The sequence below is a fragment of the Nerophis ophidion genome, linkage group LG14 (assembly GCF_033978795.1).
Source record: "Nerophis ophidion isolate RoL-2023_Sa linkage group LG14, RoL_Noph_v1.0, whole genome shotgun sequence".
In the NCBI taxonomy this organism is placed as follows: domain Eukaryota; kingdom Metazoa; phylum Chordata; class Actinopteri; order Syngnathiformes; family Syngnathidae; genus Nerophis; species Nerophis ophidion.
The window spans coordinates 3,943,494-3,963,078 of NC_084624.1; the positions used below are offsets into that span (position 1 = coordinate 3,943,494).

At 41.4% G+C, this 19,585-nt stretch overlaps 1 protein-coding gene across 3 annotated transcripts in view; it reads left to right on the forward strand.

Moving 5' to 3' along the window:
- The window catches only part of pigk (phosphatidylinositol glycan anchor biosynthesis, class K), a 110,965-nt gene that overhangs the window by 17,969 nt on the left and 73,411 nt on the right, over window positions 1–19,585 (forward strand). For all 3 annotated transcript variants that reach the window (XM_061919659.1, XM_061919658.1, XM_061919660.1), the window contains exon 10: window positions 11,264–11,339. In XM_061919659.1, coding sequence (XP_061775643.1) covers window positions 11,264–11,339 — 76 coding nt within the window. The remainder of the gene's footprint in view (window positions 1–11,263; window positions 11,340–19,585) is intronic.

Here is a 19,585-nt window from a genome sequence, read left to right on the forward strand (position 1 = left end):
CGGCGTTAATAGATTGATGAGTTAACGCGTAATTAACGCATTAATTTGCCCACCCCTAATATATATATATATATATATATGTGTATGTATGTATTTATATATATATATATATATGTATACAAGCCACAACGACCCGCATACTGTACACCTCAGTGGTGATTGCTATTATAATTGTGTTTAATGGATAATAATAAACCTAGGAATGCTAGGAATTTTGACTGCCAGGTAAATGTGCAATTTCTTCATAAAACGCTGTTGTCACATTGACTTGTACTGGTTGACGGGGCGTTCTGGACTGCCGCAGGATGGTGGCCACGCTGACGTAGCAGAGGAGTGGTCGGACACAATAGATGCCTATGTTTTTTAGCATTTAAGCTTTTGGCACTTATTCTGTAACGATGTAAACTACGCTTGTATGTAACACGCACACTCATTAGCTTTGTGTGTCGTCAGCTAATGATAGCCATTAGCAAAGTTTAGCTACTAAAGTTAGCCATCATTGAATGCAAGGCGGGCATGTATGTGTTAGTGTGTACAAGACAGCAGTAAGTGACAAGCCCAAATGCCAGAAATTCTTCGGACAGACGAGCAATTTTTTCTTTAGTACAATTAATTATTGAGAAAAATATAGACACTTTAAAAATACATGTTCTGTTAAACCACTAATGGTAACATAAGCTAATGCGTGATAGTTCGATAGTACTTTATTGATTCCTTCAGGAGAGTTCGCTCAGGAAAATTAAAATTCCAGAAGCACTGTACAGAATTGAGATTGAATTTAAAAAGTAAATAATGGGGGTATAAATGGAAACAAAATGAAATAAATATTACAAAAAGAATAAAAAATAAAAAGCAACAATGAGAATAAAAATATAACAGTAAAAATAAGAATATGACAAGAGAAACTAGGTAGCAGTGACCATGTTATGAAAAAGTATTGCACTGTTATTGTTTTACATCCCTGTTATCCTAGTACCCCGTCCTCCTCCCAGAGAGTAGTTGTACAGTCTAATGGCGTGTGGGACAAAGGAGTTTTTTAGTCTTATTAGTCCTGCACTAGGGATGAAGCAGTCTAGAACTGAACAGGCTCCTCTGGCTACTGATAACACTATGCAGAGGGTGACTGGCATCATCCAGGATGCTCACTAGTTTAAGTTAAAGTACCAATAATTGTCACACACACACACACACGCACACTATGTGTGGTGAAATTGGCATTTGACCCATCCCCCTGTTCAGGTGAGGGGAGCAGTGGGCAGCAGTGGTGCCGTGCCCAGGAATAATTTTTGGTGATTTAACCCCCAATTCCAACCCTTTGATGCTGAGTGCCAAGCAGGGAGGTAATGGGTCCCATTTTTATAGTCTTTGGTAAGACTCGGCCGGGGTCCACAGTCCTCTTCTCTGCCACAGTCACCAGTGAGTCCAGTTTTATTCCAATTGTAGAACCGGCCCACCTGATCAGTTTCTCTAGTCTGTAGCTGTCTTTCTTAGATGTACTGCCCCCCCCCCCAACACACTACAATGTAGTACAGAACACTGGCAACCACAGACTGGTATTACTAGTAGTAATGTTCTTGTTTTATTTTTTTGGTTGAAAAATGAAACTTTGAGCAAGTTTCAAATAGCCCTTTTAATGCTGAATTAGAAATATATGACACTCTGGCTAATCACATTGAACAAAACCTAACTTCACCTTTTTCGTCTTATTATATGATTTTTTTAGCACCGGTATATAATCCCATGCCTGTTAAGTACAGGCAACATGCACATGAATAGTAATAGTAATTTTAGGGAACTGTTCAAACTGGCTTTAAACTTTAATGAAAGGGGATTTAATTGAAGAGTAGTGTGGCAAATTAGACACCAATTTAACATCCAACTATTGGAGCGTCTCTTATTAATGGTTCACTACTAGCTGTGTCATCTGTCAAATTTATTGGCGTTTGGACAGTCAGATGTGCCCTCAGGGTGGCTCACAGCAAGGCGCCTTTTTTGTACACTGCGGAGAGAAGTCAGCAGGCGAGCTACTTGCTTCTAGCGCCACCTTGTGGTTAACTGCACGATGTACATGCAAGTTGGAAAAAAATTGCAGAGTGTAATAATCAAGCGTTGTCACTAGATGGCCTTACAGATTCATTGCTGCCCTCAGTATGAACTTGTTTTCATCCCACTTCTTGATAGCTTGTCAAGAGCCGCAGTTCCTGAAAGGACACAGTATCAGGCCTTTTTATAATTAAACATTTTGTTTACAATCAAACTTTAGATGCTCTAACTCCCCTCAAATGTGCTCATATTGAATTCATTCAGCAGGACCATAAGTGGATGCCTGTGGGGAAGAGTTCTAGTCACTTTATTACTTTTAATTAGTCAGTAGAGACACTTGCCTTTCTATTTCAGTCACGTGATGTTTTGGCCTCCGGCCATTAGTTGTTGCACACAACCTCCTATATTACTTTTAATATTGATTAGTACCAATGCTAATCAATAATGCAAAATCCAAAACACACCACCAGTGTTGCTGAGCTGCCCCATTTCAGTCCTAGAAATACATACTTAACCTGAAGTATTTTTGTTATATAAGGAATACGCTTTGCTGATGCAACAGACTTTTTTTTTTTTTTTTTTTTTTCAGAGTTCAAACTGGCTGCCAAAGATCATTTTTGTGCTTTTATGGAAAGCTTTCCCTTTTGTCGTTAGCTGGCAGACTTTCTCTTGTTGGCAGAGGACAAAATGTGGGTTTTTGTGCCCAAAATGTTTCTTAAAGAATAAATCCTGCTAAGGTAAACGTGAATAAAACTCTAAATGGGGACTGTGCCAGCAACCTGAAGGTTCCTGGTTCGATCCCAACTTTCTACCAACCTCGTCACGTCCGTTGTGTCTTTGAGCCAGACACTTCGTCCTTAATAGATACAAAGGTCTTTATTATCATTGTACGAGTACAACAAAACGTTGTTTTCAGCACAAATCCGTTCAAGATTAGACAAACAAATAGTGTACAGGGATAGAGAACAATAACGCTGATGGGTCACCACAAGGCGCCCCGTAAAAGATGGGGAAAAAGGTGAAACGCTGGGGAAGGATGAGTAAAAAAATACAATCTAGACTGGGTTCCTAAGGGGGCCCAGTCTGGAGTGGGAAAAAGCCTCCATAGCAAAGCACATATACATATTACAATGTACATCTCGAGATATCTAGCAACAAAGGGAAGGGAGTGCGGGGTCATGGTGGTAGGCTGCAGCTCTCAGGCACTGGCCATCCTTTCATCACCTGTATGGGATTTGCGTCGAGGGTGTTGGGTTGAGGGGAGTGGGGTGTGTATGTGTGGCGTATATTTTTTGGATGCATATTTGTGTGTAAGGCTGCCGTGTGTCTCTGTTCCGCGGCCTTGATCTTGTGTGGTCGCTAGTCCAAAGTCAACAACAGGTGTGTGTCCATGACGGACAAGAAGGGAGTTTGTTGTGTCTTCGCTGCACTGTCCTTCAGGAGAGTCTCAACGCCAGGGAAACAATCCAACTTAGAATGTTTTGTATGCGAGTGAAAATTAAATTTGCTTTTCACTATAAATTGTCTATGACTGGTCCTCAAAAACTGCGGGGTAGACAGTCTGATGTAATCCACAGTTCTTCCCGTATCCTCCAATAATTTGTGGCAGCTTTGGGGTACTTTGAAGACTGCCAGCAAAAACTTCCAATTTGTGGACAAACCAGAGCAATGCTTACTCCAATCAGCAGATGTCCTGTTGTCATAATTCAGAATAGGTGGATATCTTCACGTCCTCGACACAAAATGGTCGCCAGGCACGCGGCACTCCTTCTTCTCCCAAGAGTCCGTGGTGTGTCCAGCAACAACCGCTTCGTCACGACAGCAGGTTCCACCAAACCCCGAGATCTTGTCAATTTCGTTGAGGCCACTTAAATAGTTCCAATGTTTAGATTTGGAGAGCAGTGCAAAAAGAGGCAACAAGAAAGTTAAGACAAGACAAAGAAGCAAGCAGGAGAGATAAGGGAGAGAAAAGGGGAGCGTCCACCCTCGATGAGTGCCAGACACACTGATGGTTCGTGGTTAGGGCCTTGCATGGCAGCGCCCGCCATCAGTGTCCATCCCATCCATCCATTTTCTACTGCTTATTTCCTTTGTGGTCGTGGGGGCGCTGTGCCTATCTCAGCTACAATCGGGCGGAAGGCGGTGTACAACCCGGACAAGTCGCCACCTCATCGCAGCCGCCATCAGTGTGTGACTGGTTAAATGTGGAAATAATGTCAAAGTGCTTTGATTACCTTGAAGGTAGAAAAGCGCTATACAAGTACTACCCATTTACAAATTAAATAAAGTGAGGAAAAGTAGTTAAAGGGCTTGTTTGCATATTACACAAAATTATAAAAAAAACTTTAAAACAAATATTATTAGAAGAACAGCACCGACTAGATTATTTTAGGTAATTAACAGAACACATATATATATATATGTCTTGATTGGATTATCCAGAGAATAGTGCTCGATACCGTGGTAGAGCGCAATATGTAGGTGTGGGAAAAATCACAAAACTACTTCATCTCTACAGAACTGTTTCATGAGGGGTTCCCGATAGATTTTCTCCTGATGATTGAGGGAACCCCTCATGAAACAGTTCTGTAGAGATGAAGTAATTTTGTGATTTTTCCCACACCTACATATATATATATATATATATATATATATATATACATATACATATATCCATCCATCCATCCATTTTCTACCGCTTATTCCCTTTCGGGGTCACGGGGGGCGCTGGCGCCTATCTCAGCTACAATCGGGCGGAAGGCGGGGTACACCCTGGACAAGTCGCCACCTCATCACAGGGCCAACACAGATAGACAGACAACACTCACACTCACATTCACACACTAGGGCCAATTTAGTGTTGCCAATCAACCTATCCCCAGGTGCATGTCTTTGGAGGTGGGAGGAAGCCGGAGTACCCGGAGGGAACCCACGCATTCACGGGGAGAACATGCAAACTCCACACAGAAAGATCCCGAGCCTGGATTTGAACCCAGGACTGCAGAACCTTCGTATTGTGCGGCAGACGCACTAACCCCTCTGCCACCGTGAAGCCCATATATATATATATATATATTGTAAATCAGGGGTCCCCAAACTTTTTGACTCAGGGGCCGCATTGGGTTAAAACAATTTGGCCCCGGGCTGTGTATATATGTGTGTGTGTGTGTGTGTGTATATATATAAATAAACATGCACACGCAAGTCTCCATAATGTTAACCACCATGTTGCTACAAAAGAAACAAAGGAAAATATAAGTGGTACTGTTTTTATAGTATGTATGTATGTGTGTATACATATATATATATATATATATATATATATATATATATTTCTCACGCATTAATTGACTGAAAGAGCGTGCACTTGCCGCTGATGATGTCACGTTATCGATGGGAAAATGCATTTTACAACAATATGATTTGACTGAGCGGCTAGGAGACACAACAGGTAACAACAGTAAAACGGATTAGAAAGGACAGATTTAAGAAAATTTAAGAACATAATAAAATAATTTTATTTTTTTTAACTTGGGACTTCCCGCGGGCCGGATTTTGGATGCTGGCGGGCCGTATCCAGCCCGCAGGCCGTAATTTGGTGACCCTTGTTCTAAATGTTTGCTTTTCACTATTATTAATTATATTCAATAAAATGTTCCCGTTAGAATACACACTCTATGATGTCTGACGTAACGTTAGTATAAACTCTGCCAAATCGCTATCATTAGGTGGCAACGCACAAAGCCAATGCTTGTGTGTTCTGTAGGAAGCACATAACTAACCTCTTAACTTAACTTAAGTTGCCAGTAGAGCGATGCTAACTAATTGCAGCTCTAGATTCTTTAATTCTGTAAATACCGAATGTTTTTAAAAATGTATTTGACTCTGTTGCTATTTTTGGTCACATCTCACATTCACTGTGAGTGAACCTTTTATTTATGTTTTATTTTTTTTAATTTATATATTTATTTTTGTTTAGCTTGATCATTAGTGAAAATCTAATTTGCATATAACACTCGATTGAAAGTAATTTTGGTATCAAGATAGACACGCTCTCCTAATGATGCCACCTACCCTTGGGAAATCTAGTTTAAGCGGGGTTGCAAAAAATTACTTAATTAGGTCAAACAATTCTCTGCCAGCGCTGTAGCAACCACTGTGTTCATTTCCAAAGAAAGGTGGAAAAGAGAACAATCACGTATCACACAGTCTGTTATCAACTACAGTGCTGCTTTAGTTAAACCATTATTTTCTGCCCACTTGTTTTCCCTTCTCCTCCTCCTCTGCTGTCATCACGCTGATCTCCAAACGGCCCTTTTGCCCCTGAACCGACTCTTCCATTAGGTGAATTGCACTTGATCGAGAGGACGTTTTAATGGACCCCTTTGTCCTCTTCATTATCCACGTAGCTTCACAGTGTAATGACATTGTGCAGTTAGTCATCTCCAGCTGAAATCAGTTGGGGTGTGCTGCTGCATCGCAAAGCCACATGTGATCTAGCAAATGTATTTTCCCATGATAGCAAAAATCCCTTAAACACAACCACAACAACCAAAAGTTGGCCAGAATGAAGAAAGCTGTCTGGACCTTTTAAGGCAGGGGTGCCCATTACGTCGATCGCGAGCTACCAGTCGACCGCGGGGGGGTGTGTCAGTCGATCTCCAGCCAGGCTTTTAAAAAAAATAGACCTAAAAATGAGTGATCATCAATCTTCACCAAGACGTCACTTAAATGACATTCACGGTACCGGAGGGTCTTGTGAGATGACGCTGGCTGCTGCAAGATCATTATTATGAAAATATGACCGAGAGGAAGGCGAGAAACACTTTTTATTTCAACAGACTCTCGCGCCGTACCTTCCGTCAAAACTCTAAAGGCCGACTGCACATTTCCTATCTTCACAATAAAAGCCCTGCTTCATGCTGCCTGCGCTAACTAAATACAGAGTCTCGGAAAACTGGCGTGCACAAGCGATCCCTCAGAAAGCTGGCGTGCACATCTCTTGTGCACGCCAGCTTTCCGAGACTCTTATTTTGTTAGCGCAGGCAGCATGAAGCAGGGCTTTTATTGTGAAGATAGGAAATGTGCAGTCGGCCTTTAGAGTTTTGACGGAAGGGACGGCGCGAAAGTCTGTTGAAATAAAAAGTGTTTCTCGCCTTCCTCTCTGTCATTTTTTCATAATAATGAACTGGCAGCAGCCAGCGTCATCTCACAAGACCCTCGGGTGCCATGAATGTCAATCAAGCAAGCTACGGAATTTGCCGCCAATGTTTTTCTTGTAAAGTGTATGGAAGCTGGATGAATTAGATGCCAAAAACCAACCACTTTCATGTGGTATTGTACAGAAAGGACAACTTTTTTTCTCCTCCATTTGAAAATGTGGGCGTTATCATCATTACTGCCTGATTCCAATCAATGCAAGTCATCAGAATCAGGTAATACACCAACTTATATTCTTGTCTTAGTGAAAGAAAGACATCTATATGTGTTACACATGCTTGTATTATCATTAAACACATTTAACTTGTTTACAAAAATGTCTCTTTCATAAATAAATAAATATAAATGATATATATAAATGAAGTAGATCCCCTCGAGTTGGTCAATTGAAAAGTAACTCGCCTGCAGTAAAAGTGTGGCCACCCCTGTTTTAAGGGACGGACTCTATTGTTGCATCTACTGTGTTGGAAATGAGGATGAGGTGGTAGTCAATCAACAAAACTGGCTGTCAGTTGTAACCACACCCATTGTTTAGCATATATTTGGCTCGTGGCTTAGGTGGAAGAGTGCAGCAACTTCAGGATTCCTGGTTTGATCCCCAGCTTCCGCCATACTAGTCAATTCCGTTGTGTCCTTGCGCCAGACAGTTCACCCTTGCTCCTGATGGCTCCTAGTTAGCTAAGTCTTGCATGGCAGCTCTCGCCATCAGTGTGGGAATGTGTGTGTGAATGGGTGAATGTGGAAATAGTGTCAAAGTGCTTTTATGTACCTTGAAGTAGGGCTGGGCGATATATCGATATACGCAATATAGAAAATGACTATCGTAATATTCGAGTATACGTTCTCACGCGGTTGTTTTTAGCTGCGGGCATTACACTACAGGCTCTTCCCACTCCTTGTTTCTCCTTCTCACAGACAAGCAGGCGCACATTCTTACATACGTCACATACTCTCATGTCATACGTCACATACGTATACACCCTCGCCCAGCAGAGAGGTAGCAGCGTGGCTGACGTTAGCTGTGATGCTAGTGGACTCAAAGGTGCTGATTCTCATCCCAGTCGAGTGGTAATACGAGAGAAAGAAGGTGCAAGTATGGTAACAAATGAAGGAAGAATTAATTCCCAAGAAAAACAGCAGGGGGGGTCCGTCGTCTGGGGGTGGTTCGGTTTCAAGTGGGAATATGCCGAATAGACAACTTTAATTTGTCAAGTGTTGGGCACAAGCGTTGCTACCAAAAGTAGCATTACTGCTAATATGTAGCACCATTTGATAAGTCACCTGCTAATAACTTTAATAAATACAGTTTTGGTAAATTGACTTAATTGTGATTTCCTTCTCTGCTTGAAAGTTCAAAAGTAGCATATATTAATGCAGTATGAAGAAGAATGTTTTAATGTAGACACATAGAATCATCATACTGCTGTGATTATATGCATCAAGTGTTCATTCAAGGCCAAGGCAAAATATGGAGAAAACTATCGTGTATCGCGATATGGCCTAAAAATATCACGATATTAAAAAAAGGCCGTATAGCCCAGACCTACCTTGAAGGTAGAACATTGCTATACAAGTATAACCCTTTTACCATACATTTATTTACTTGTGGAATTCCACAAGTAAAAAAAAAAAAAATAAATAGATTAAAAAAAAAAAAAATTATTGGATACATTAGGTACAGTTTCACTTGTCAGGTGATACATGTGCTTCCATCTCGTGCCATCATGATATTGACTGTTATTTGTTTTAAAATGAAGAGTTTTATGGACTGGCTTCCATATTTAGTCAACATGCACACACACACTCGGTGAGGCCTCATTGAGGAGTACACTACAAAGTCAGCGGTGAGTATTTGTTTCTACAGAGTTTGGTGAATTTATGCCTTTGAGTAGAAATACACGTGGTTTTTTTTTCAATTTTGTTACGTTAAAACTTAGTTTTTGCATGTGAGTGCGAATGTTGTCCGTCTATCTGTTTTGGCCCTGCGATGAGGTGGCGACTTGTCCAGGGTGTACCCCGCCATCCGCCCGATTGTTGCTGAGATAGGCTCCAGCACCCCCCGTGACCTTGAAAGGGATAAGGGGTAGGAAATGGATGGATGGATAAAATGTTATTTGATGAGCGTTTGTACAAGTTTGGTCACCTAAAATTTGTTAGCCTGTTAAGGAGCTGGTCCATTGTACGTTAGCATTATGCTAGCTGCATTAGAGCCAACCTTCCATCCTGTATAAGTGGATTGATTTGTTCCAGTTTATGCCCAACTGTATTGTGCTTACCAAACTGTGTTGTTGATTTAACATGATTCCTACATGTATGTGCACTTCATGTGTGTATCAATTTGTGTTTTGTGTGCTTATTAGTAACTTCATTGTGAAAAATATCAATCAACAAGCTCTCGTTTTTTTCATTTATAATTTAAAACAACCAATACGTGACGCATTTGCTACCGGGCCGCACAGAAACATTCATTAATTTATAAACTACCGCATTTTCTCCTACTTAGCTTTCGCCTGTCCCACTAAACACACCAATAAGCTTGTTAATAGATGTATATTACAACTCCTTTGTTATACTACATTGGACAAATGTTAATGTGCCAGATTGGAGCCACAGGCTAATTTGTGGGCTGTTTTTATCTACCACACGTGGAAAGCCGGCCCATGAAAATAATGCATACATGAAACCGGTCCCTGGTGAAAAAAAGGTTGGGGAACCCTGATTTAAAACATGTATATTGCAAAATAAATTCCAACATTCAGAGAGGGCATAATAATATATGTCAATAACCCCGAGGTGTATAAAAGCCACTATGGATTGAACTTTCACAGTATCATGTTAGACCCGCTCGACATCCATTGCTTGCGGTCCCCTAGGGGGGGGGGGGTTGCCCACTTCTGAGGTCCTCTCCAAGGTTTCTCATAGTCAGCATTGTCACTGGCGTCCCACTGGATGGGAATTCTCCCTGCCCACTGGGTGTGAGTTTTCCTTGCCCTTTTGTGGGTTCTTCCGAGGATGTCGCAGTCGTAATATTTTGTACAGTCCTTTGAGACATTTGTGATTTAGGGCTATATAAATAAACATTGATTGATTGATTGAAAGTGGAGCCTGTGTTGCATTGTAGTAATACATTAGGCAGCAATGTTTGAAATATAGAGTGAAATTATATATATATTATATATTGTACTAATTACACAGACTCATTTTGAAATATGTGTACAACATTTTATTAAAGAAAATCTATGCATAATTGCTGATTATGCACGTTATATAATGTCAGCGCCCTAGCCACACCCAAGTTTATCGGAAATCTGTGGGAAACATTTCACACCATAGAAACATTATCTATATTTTTTTCTCCAAACTCAACCATCCTCACTCATTTCATTTTTTGTAAATTAAGTAGATTTTTTTTGTTGCTGAAGTGGGAGCTTAAAGCCCCTAAGGAGAGTGCATTCCACATAAAACATAGGAAAACGTTGGATTTTTCTTTTCTGCAAAGACAGAAAAATGGCACACATAAAGAATCATGTATAGAGCATTTCAATGTTGAAGACAAGCTCATATGTTCCTTTGAGTTGCACTCGGCCTAATTACTGCAGGATGTCGATGAGATGTTTGCTGTGACTTTGATTGCCTGCTGATTCTCTTATCTGACTCTGTGATTTTTACTCTACGAAGATTGTCATGCTTTATAGAATTAATTTTAATCTACTTAGTTCAGCTTTTAACATTCAAGTAAATGTATGCAACTATCCTGCTTTTTATTTCAATGTCACCCACACAGAAAGCTTTTTTGTTGCTGTATAGCAACAATGTTGTTAGAGAGACGTGTGCAACAGTATTTCAGTATTTCAAAATAAAGCAATGTATTGCTTTAAGGAATATGAAAAACATGCAATATTTGTTGTAGTGCAGCAACTGCCACGTGAAAACTGTGACTACAGTCTGTTCCTGATTGAGGCCCCCTGTTTTTAATTTTACAATCACGTCTTTTCTTCAGGTACGACGTCGGAGAGCTGCAAAGGGAGACTCACTCGTACATGGATCAACTACCAGTGTCACAGATCATCCATCAGGTAAGAAGAGAGTCACACAAATAATCCGGCTTACTTCACCACTAACTTAAATGATCAGGCTTTTAATTTTTTTAATGGCTTTGGCAAAGAAAGCTAGTTATTCTAGCTTCCGTTTCATGTTTAAACTTAATTTGCTGAGTGAGCAAAAAGTTACGTTTACGGTGCATCCGGAACATTCTCAGCCCGCTTCTCTTTTTTCAACAGTTCATGTTATAGCCTTATTCCAAAATGGAATTAATTCCTTTTTGTTCTCGAAATTGTACAGACAATGTGAAAAAGTTTTTTTTTAACATTTTGCTAATTTCTTGAAGAAAAAAAATATCACATTTACATAAGTATTCACAGCCTTTGCTCAATATTTAGTTGACGAACCATTGGCTGAAAATACAGCCTCAAGTCTTTTTGATTACGACGCCACAAGCTTGGGACAACTTTCTCTGGTCAGTTTCGCTGATTCCTCTTTGGAGCACCTCTCAAGCTCCATCAGGTTGAAGAAAGTCTTTTTAGGTGCATTTTGGCAAACTTTTTACTAAGAAATGGCTTGCATCTGGCTACTGGGGCAAATGCAGAGGATAATTTCACCACACCTAGTGTGTGTGTGACAATCATTGGTACTTGCGGTTTAGCTCGGTTGGTAGAGTGGCCGTGCCAGCAACTTGAGGGTTGCACGTTCGATTCCCGCTTCCGCCATCCTAGTTACTGCCGTTATAGCTACTAATTTGGATAACATTTCCAATTCATGGCCCAATTAATTAAAAATCAACACAGAAGGTTAAAATATGTAATACAAAAACTTGCCACTGAACTTTGTGGACGTTACAAAAAATGTCTAATGGTACCATACACAATTCAAAAATACACCCGTTTAACCCCCTTGCTAGGTCTCGCACAACAGGCACATTTCTCAGTTCTCAATGTTATTTCAGGTCCACCAACTTGTGTAGAACTAGAATAACGGGGCAATACCGGTATTCTAGTTCTACTTAGTCCACCTACTCAGTGGCTTATTGGTTAGAGTCTCCGCCCTGGGATCGGTAGGTTGTGAGTTCAAACCCCGGCCGAGTCATACCAAAGACTGTAAAATTGGGACCCATTACCTCCCTGCTTGGCACTCAGCATCAAGGGTTGGATTTGGGAGTTAAATCACCAAAAATGATTTCCGGGCACGGCCACCGCCGCTGCTCACTGCTCCCCTCACCTCCCAGTGGGTGAACAAGGGAATGGGTCAAATGCAGAGGACAAATTTCACCCCACCTAGTGTGTGTGACAATCATTGGGACTTTAACTTTTTTAACTTCACTTTAATTTATTTGTTGTGCATATTCTCTTAAAGGCACACTGTGTATTATGTAAAATTATTATGTTGCCAGCAATGTAAAGAGGGAATTAGAATGAGGACCTAATCCGTTTAAATTTAGATAAAGGTTCATGAATATTACAACTACAGGTGGGAATCTTTGGGCATCTCATGATTCGATTACATTTACGATTTGATTTATAATCGATTATTGATGCATCTGTGATTTATGTATATTGATTTGTTTTCGTTTCACTAAATAAGCGTTTATCTCTTGCAACTTCGAAAAAACAGTGCATTTGTCATACAAAACACTTGAATTCATTCTCACATTTATTAAATGAATGAAAAGTGGAACATAAGTGCCCTAAAATTAAGGAGCTGGTCGCATCCCTTGGTGAGGTGGCTCGATGCAGTCAACCAAACTTTAGAACTGTTTGCATTAGATGATTTACAGTGAGATGAAGTGGCGACTAAGCCACGGCTCCAGCACCCCCGCGATCCTGAAAAGGACAAGCGGTAGGAGATGGATGGATGGATTTATAGTAAATAAACCGATAAATTTACTCATCGATTTTATAATCGTCCATGTCAGAATTGCGATGCAGCTAAAAATCGATCGTATTTTGTGCCAACTGTTGCTAGTTGTCTGACATACTGTAATAACTTAATGCTTTGCAGTACTGTTTAATGTAAGATTTACTCCATACTTGGTGGTGGTGGTAACCGTGGTAAACTACTATAGCAGCTACAGCTGCTCCTGAGGTAGACTGACTGTTTTATAGTTACCACAGGCAGTGAAAACTTACAGTATGTTCATGTGATTTTTATTTTTTTGGTGATACATTTGCATAAAATAAAAAAAAATCATGGTATTTAGTCTGTAGAATTTTGAGGACATCTTTTTTTCTAGTTTGGAGTACGGCTGTAACATAAAAATATGTGGAAAATGTAAAGAACTGTAACAATCGACCCACAGTTGTCTTTGTGTCTCCATCGCGACGCCTCAGAACGTGAAATGCAAGTGGCTCCTGGTCTTGGCGCGGAGGGCAGCTGTGAAATTCATTCAAATGTATTCGTGCGTGCGTGATTGCGGCAAGAGAATTTCTGCTCGCCTCGTCCCCCAATTTATTTGTGCTCAAGGTCAAGACAGCTTTCTCAGGTGAACACAAAGTCTTCCTCAAAGATCTGCATTCTAATTGTAGTGATGAAATAGTAACATAGTGCCTGTGAGAAGCTGTGTCCATTGGTGACATCGAGTCTACCCAATACCAGTGATGCCTTCAAAAAAGTCCCTTACATACTGATCGACAGGGTAAGTCAACGTGTGGGGGACCACAATTTTAGAAAGTTACGGACCATGAGCGAGTAGGGGACTGTGTGCTTGGAAGACTTTTCCCTTCACTCTTATTATTTTGTAATAATGTCAAGGCTTTAACATGCCTTAAAGGGGAACATTATCACAATTTCAAAAGGGTTAAAAATAATAAAAATCAGTTCCCAGTGGCTTGTTGTATTTTTTTTATTTTTTTTCAAAATTTTACCGGTCTCGGAATATCCCTAAATAAAGATTTAAAGTGCCTTATTTTCGCTCTCTGCAAAGACACTGGCCATTTCCCTTTGACGTCACACAGTGCTGCCAATGTAAACAAACAATGGGAATACCACAGCAAGATATAGCGACATTAGCTCGGATTCAAACTCGGATTTCAGCGACTTAAGCGATTCAACAGATTACGCATGTATTGAAACAGATGGTTGGAGTATGAAAGTATTGAAGAAGAAACTGAAGCTATTGAGCGAATAGCTATTGACGCTATTCATAGTCATAGCATGGCCGGATTGCTGCGTTAGCATCGCCGGTAAAATGTGCGGACCAAACAATCAGGACTTTCGCATCTTTTGACACTGGAGCAACTTAAATCCGTCGATTGGTAAGTGTTTTTTTCGCATTAAATGTGGGTGGAAGGAAACGTAATATAGTTACAAATGCATCTACAGGTTATCCATACATCTCTGTTCCATGTCTGCTTTAGCACCGCCGGTAAATAGCATGTTAGCATCGATTAGCTTAGCATGTTAGCATCGCCGGTCAAATGTGGAGACACTCTGGCACATTCAATGGGGGTCTGGCGGCAGACACTTTGGCATCTTCGGGCCAGTTGTGCAACTTGAATCCCTCCCTGTTAGTGTTGTTACACCCTCCGACAACACACCCACGAGGCATGATGTCTCCAAGGTTCCAAAAAATAGTCAAAAAAACGGAAAATAACAGAGCTGAGACCCGGTGTTTGTAATGTGTTGAAAATGAAAATGGTGGGTGTGTTACCTCGGCGACGTCACATTCTGACGTCATCGCCTCCAGCGCGATAAACAGAAAGGCGTTTAATTCGCCAAAATTCACCCATTTAGAGTTCGGAAATCGGTTAAAACAATAGATGGTCTTTTTTCTGCACCATCAAGTTATATATTGACGCTTGCATAGGTCTGCTGATAATGTTCCCCTTTAAAAGCATCACCACATGGCTAATGTAGTCATAAATTAAAACACAAGAAAATATGTTTATGCTGGTCAAAGATCCTATATATGACGAGTGCTCCAAGGGTTTTAGGAAAATGTTAGTCATAGAGCTCGACTGATTATTGGTGCCGCTATGTGACATTTTGACAGATCGGCATCGCCCTTTTTTTAATCGGTATTGGCTTCTTTTTTTGGTAGTATTAATAATGAATTGTAACAGAGCTTCTCACCCTGTTACATTTTTATCGTTTCAAATGTAACAATCAGCAAACAAGCGTCTGCCTTTTTTTAATCATTTAAAACTGGTCAGTTTGGCCCCTATGCAGAACCGCTTGATCCTCATGAATTTATCATTTACCGAGAGGGCAACTTTCTGACTGTTGGACAAGGTTGGCAAGTATGCCAGGGTGTACCATGCCCCAATTCAGCTGGGGTAGGCTTCTGCACCCCCCGCAACCTGAAGAGGGACAAGTGATAAATGATGGATGGATGAAATTAGTTATATCCAGAACCCCTTGCAGCACTAAACCCCCAAAACCCCTCACACACACACTTCCCCCATCTCCCAAGTTCAAGAGGTCTCAAGGTTGGCAAGTATGACAATGAAGTGTTTTCAATGTAGGAAAAAAAATAATGATATGACCCCTTTGACAGCACATTGGGTCGGCCAGGGGTGATGCCCTGATCCCCAGCTGCTATTTTTAAATTCCTCTGTTTTTTTATTTTTTTTTTAACCTTGCTGAAACACAGCAGCTGCTTTTCCTTCCAGCTTTTCCTTTCTTGCCTTTTCCATGCCCTTTCCTCCTCCGTCAATAAATGCACACACACATTTTAGATTGCAAAAGCCCGATGAACCTGGCCACAGGTTTTTGTTATTGTTGTTGCTCCTCTTGCTGCCTGACCTGCCTACCATGCATGTGCGCTGGTGACCCCAAGACCAACATTCCATTGAGTACCAGTAGAGTGGAAAAACAAGTTGACTTTTTATGCTTAATTGAGTTTCATAGTATCCATGAAACCATCCATCCATCTTCTTCCGCTTATCCGAGGTTGGGTCGCGGGGGTAGCAGCCTAAGCAGGGAAGCCCAGACTACCCCCTCCCCAGCCACTTCGTCTGGCTCTTCCCAGGGGATCCCGAGGCGTTCCCAGGCCAGCCGGGAGACATAGTCTTCCCAACGTGTCCTGGGTCTTCCCCGTGGCTTCCTACCAGTTGGACGTGCCCTAAACACCTCCCTAGGGAGGCGTTCGGGTGGCATCCTGACCAGATGCCCGAACCACCTCATCTGGCTCCTCTCCATGTGGAGGAGCAGCGGCTTTACTTTGAGTTCCTCCCGGAATGCAGAGCTTCTCACCCTATCTCTAAGGGAGAGACCCACCACCCAGCGGAGGAAACTCATTTGGGCCGCTTGTACCCGTGATCTTGTCCTTTCGGTCATGACCCAAAGCTCATGACCATAGGTGAGGATGGGAACGTAGATCGACCGGTAAATTGAGAGCTTTGCCTTCCGGCTCAGCTCCTTTTTCACCACAACGGATCGGTACAACGTCCGCATTACTGAAGACGCCGCACCGATCCGCCTGTCGATCTCACCATCCACTCTTCCCCCACTCGTGAACAAGACTCCTAGGTACTTGAACTCCTCCACTTGGGGCAGGGTCTCCTCCCCAACCCGGAGATGGCACTCCACCCTTTTCCGGGCGAGAACCATGGACTCGGATTTCAATTCTATTTAAAATCCGCAAAGTATGTGAAAGTACCGTCTAAACATCACAGAATCTTACAAATTCAGTCAGCCCTTTTGAATATTCTGTTTCAAATGTCTTTGGTAATTTCCGTAGATTGACATCATTGGAGTAACACTTCTGCACTCTGACCATAGTATCATATCAGTCACACTGGAGATATGCAAACAATAGAGAGAGATGTGCCTATTATTCACAATCCCTATACAAGCCATGAACACATACTGTATGTTTTTCCTTTTTTATGCGTTGTAAGTCGTAAATAAATGGACAGTCAATGAGGACACTATTTTGTCCACAAAACCCTATAAATAACTGTCCAAAACCTGCCAACAATACTCTATATACTCATCGTGACATGAATAATAACAAAATAATAGCAATAAGCGCTAACATAGACAAACTATTTTTCAGCGGCGGATTGATGATGCATAACTAGCCCTCTGCTGCTTTACTCTGCATCTCTGCGTCTCGGCTCGTCAAAGGAATGATAGATTATGGCTTTCAAATGGTTATTAGGAGGATTTAGCCATACATCTAGAAGTTGTTTTTATGTGACATTCAATGTATACCCAGAGATGGAGACAAACACACCTAACTGAAGACCGTGTCTGCAGGGAGACTTTTCCTTGTTAACCCTTGATGATCAATGCTTCATCCAAACAGGAAGATATGGACATCCTATCGGTCGTCTTCAAAGTATGAGCAGATATTGTACAGTACGCTTTTGTTTTATTATGTTTGTAGTTTGTATTTCTTGTTCAGCACTTGGCAATACTTCTACATGGTGCTTAGTGTTTCACTAAAGCTGGATCTGTTTAGCAGAGCTTCTAAAACTTGTAGCTCAGCTTCCTTATATTCAGACTAAGCGGCATAAGTTTCTGGATCATCATTTTTTCCCCAAATAATAGTTGTTGGCTTTCACAAAGTCTGTTTGGATTGCACTGTTGTTTGTTGAGAAGGGGTCTACCTCTGGCTAGCTCATTATCTCTCAGAATGGCTCAGCAATCTCTCTGAGATTGATACTATTTTGATCATACCTATTCACTTGCAAACTTTTTAAGTCTTTTGGTGTCACACATCCGATGTATATGATAATACCTTCAATATAGAGGCATCTTGTTTTTCCACTCTATCGGTACTTTAAATATAATTGATAGCTGCCATCTTTTGATTTCCTGCCGTGTTGCGAAAATCCCTCAACACGTCTTTCGTACTTCAAATTCACACAGTGAGGCTCAATCAGACGCACTCAAGCAAAGAACTGTAGATGAGTCAATCTTGCACAATTTTAATGTCCTGTGTTTTCCCTAAAGGCCCGCGCCTCTCGCAACAAACACAAATCCAATCATTGATTGTCTTCTCGTTGCTCAGAAAAGCATTTCCCCCATTTGCCTTACGACCACGTACATACTTGTACTTGTAAATTGAAAAGCCATCAGAATGACTGACAGCGGATATGCACTCATGTGCTGTGTGCAAACACTGCCCCGTGTGTGTGTGTCTAGCGGTGAAGTGTTGATTAATGCACTATCACTGTTGGTAGGATGAGCCCCCCCCCCCCACCCCCCTTCTTCTCAATCTCGCTCATCCCATCGCAGCGTCTATTCACAATGTTTGTGAAGAATTTAGAGCTGGTTTCCACCCAATCTCTTGCATTTTCGGCTTTTTTAATTTATAGGTCTTTTGTTTCAAATTATTTATTCTTGCGCCAGATTGACAATACGCCTCCAGAGAACGGCTAGTGTAGGAAAAAAGCGACAATTTATTCTGTCACCACTCACGCTGCACACACAATGACACTCTTGCAAAGTGGATGTGGGAAGACGTGGATCAGAGGCCTTTGCCGCCCACACTATTGGCTCCCATTTGGAATCAATGTGACAACAATTTTAGAGGAACAAATATCTACATTTATCTAGAACAGGGGTCTCCAACTCAATTTAGCTGGGGGCCACTGGATGCAGAGTCTGGGGGAGGCTGGGCCGCAGAAAAGATTTTAAGAAAGGATTTCTTAAAAATTAGTTTTGCATACTCCTCAGCATACTTTGTTGTATTATGACATTTCAAATTGTATTCCTCGTGCACCGCAACTTTCTCTGTGCAAATAAGACACGTGACATCGGGGTGCCCCTGTACTCAACAAAGAAATATTGCATCACCCACTTTTCCTGGAATTTTCTTTGCTCATCACTAACCTTCCTCTTCACTGCAAGCTTTGAAAAAAGACATGTTTGGGGTTGTGGAATATATTTTTATTTTGCAGATGCCTGGAGAATAATGTTATTTCCGCAATGTGTCGTTCCGCGCAAAAACGTGACAGCTCCCGGAGTGTTATCCGGCGTCACATAGAAATGTATGCAGTGTTCATCGTGTGAGGAAATGCAAATTAAACAATAAAAAAAAACAAATAACGGTTTGAATTGGTCCAGGTTATCGGGGACCGTTATTACTGACGGACAGGTGTCGCGGTGTGACTGCAGCCAGGCACGTAAGAAAACCCTCGTCTCCATGGCAACATTTCTTTCGCTTTCACTCATTTGCCGCTTTTCCACTAACGCAGGGGTAGGCAACCCAGAACGTTGAAAGGGCCATTTTGGACCCAAATAACACAACGCTGTCAAGCGCCATTCATATAACACTCGCGGGCCTCACTAACATTAAACTTTCATATTAAGGTGGGGG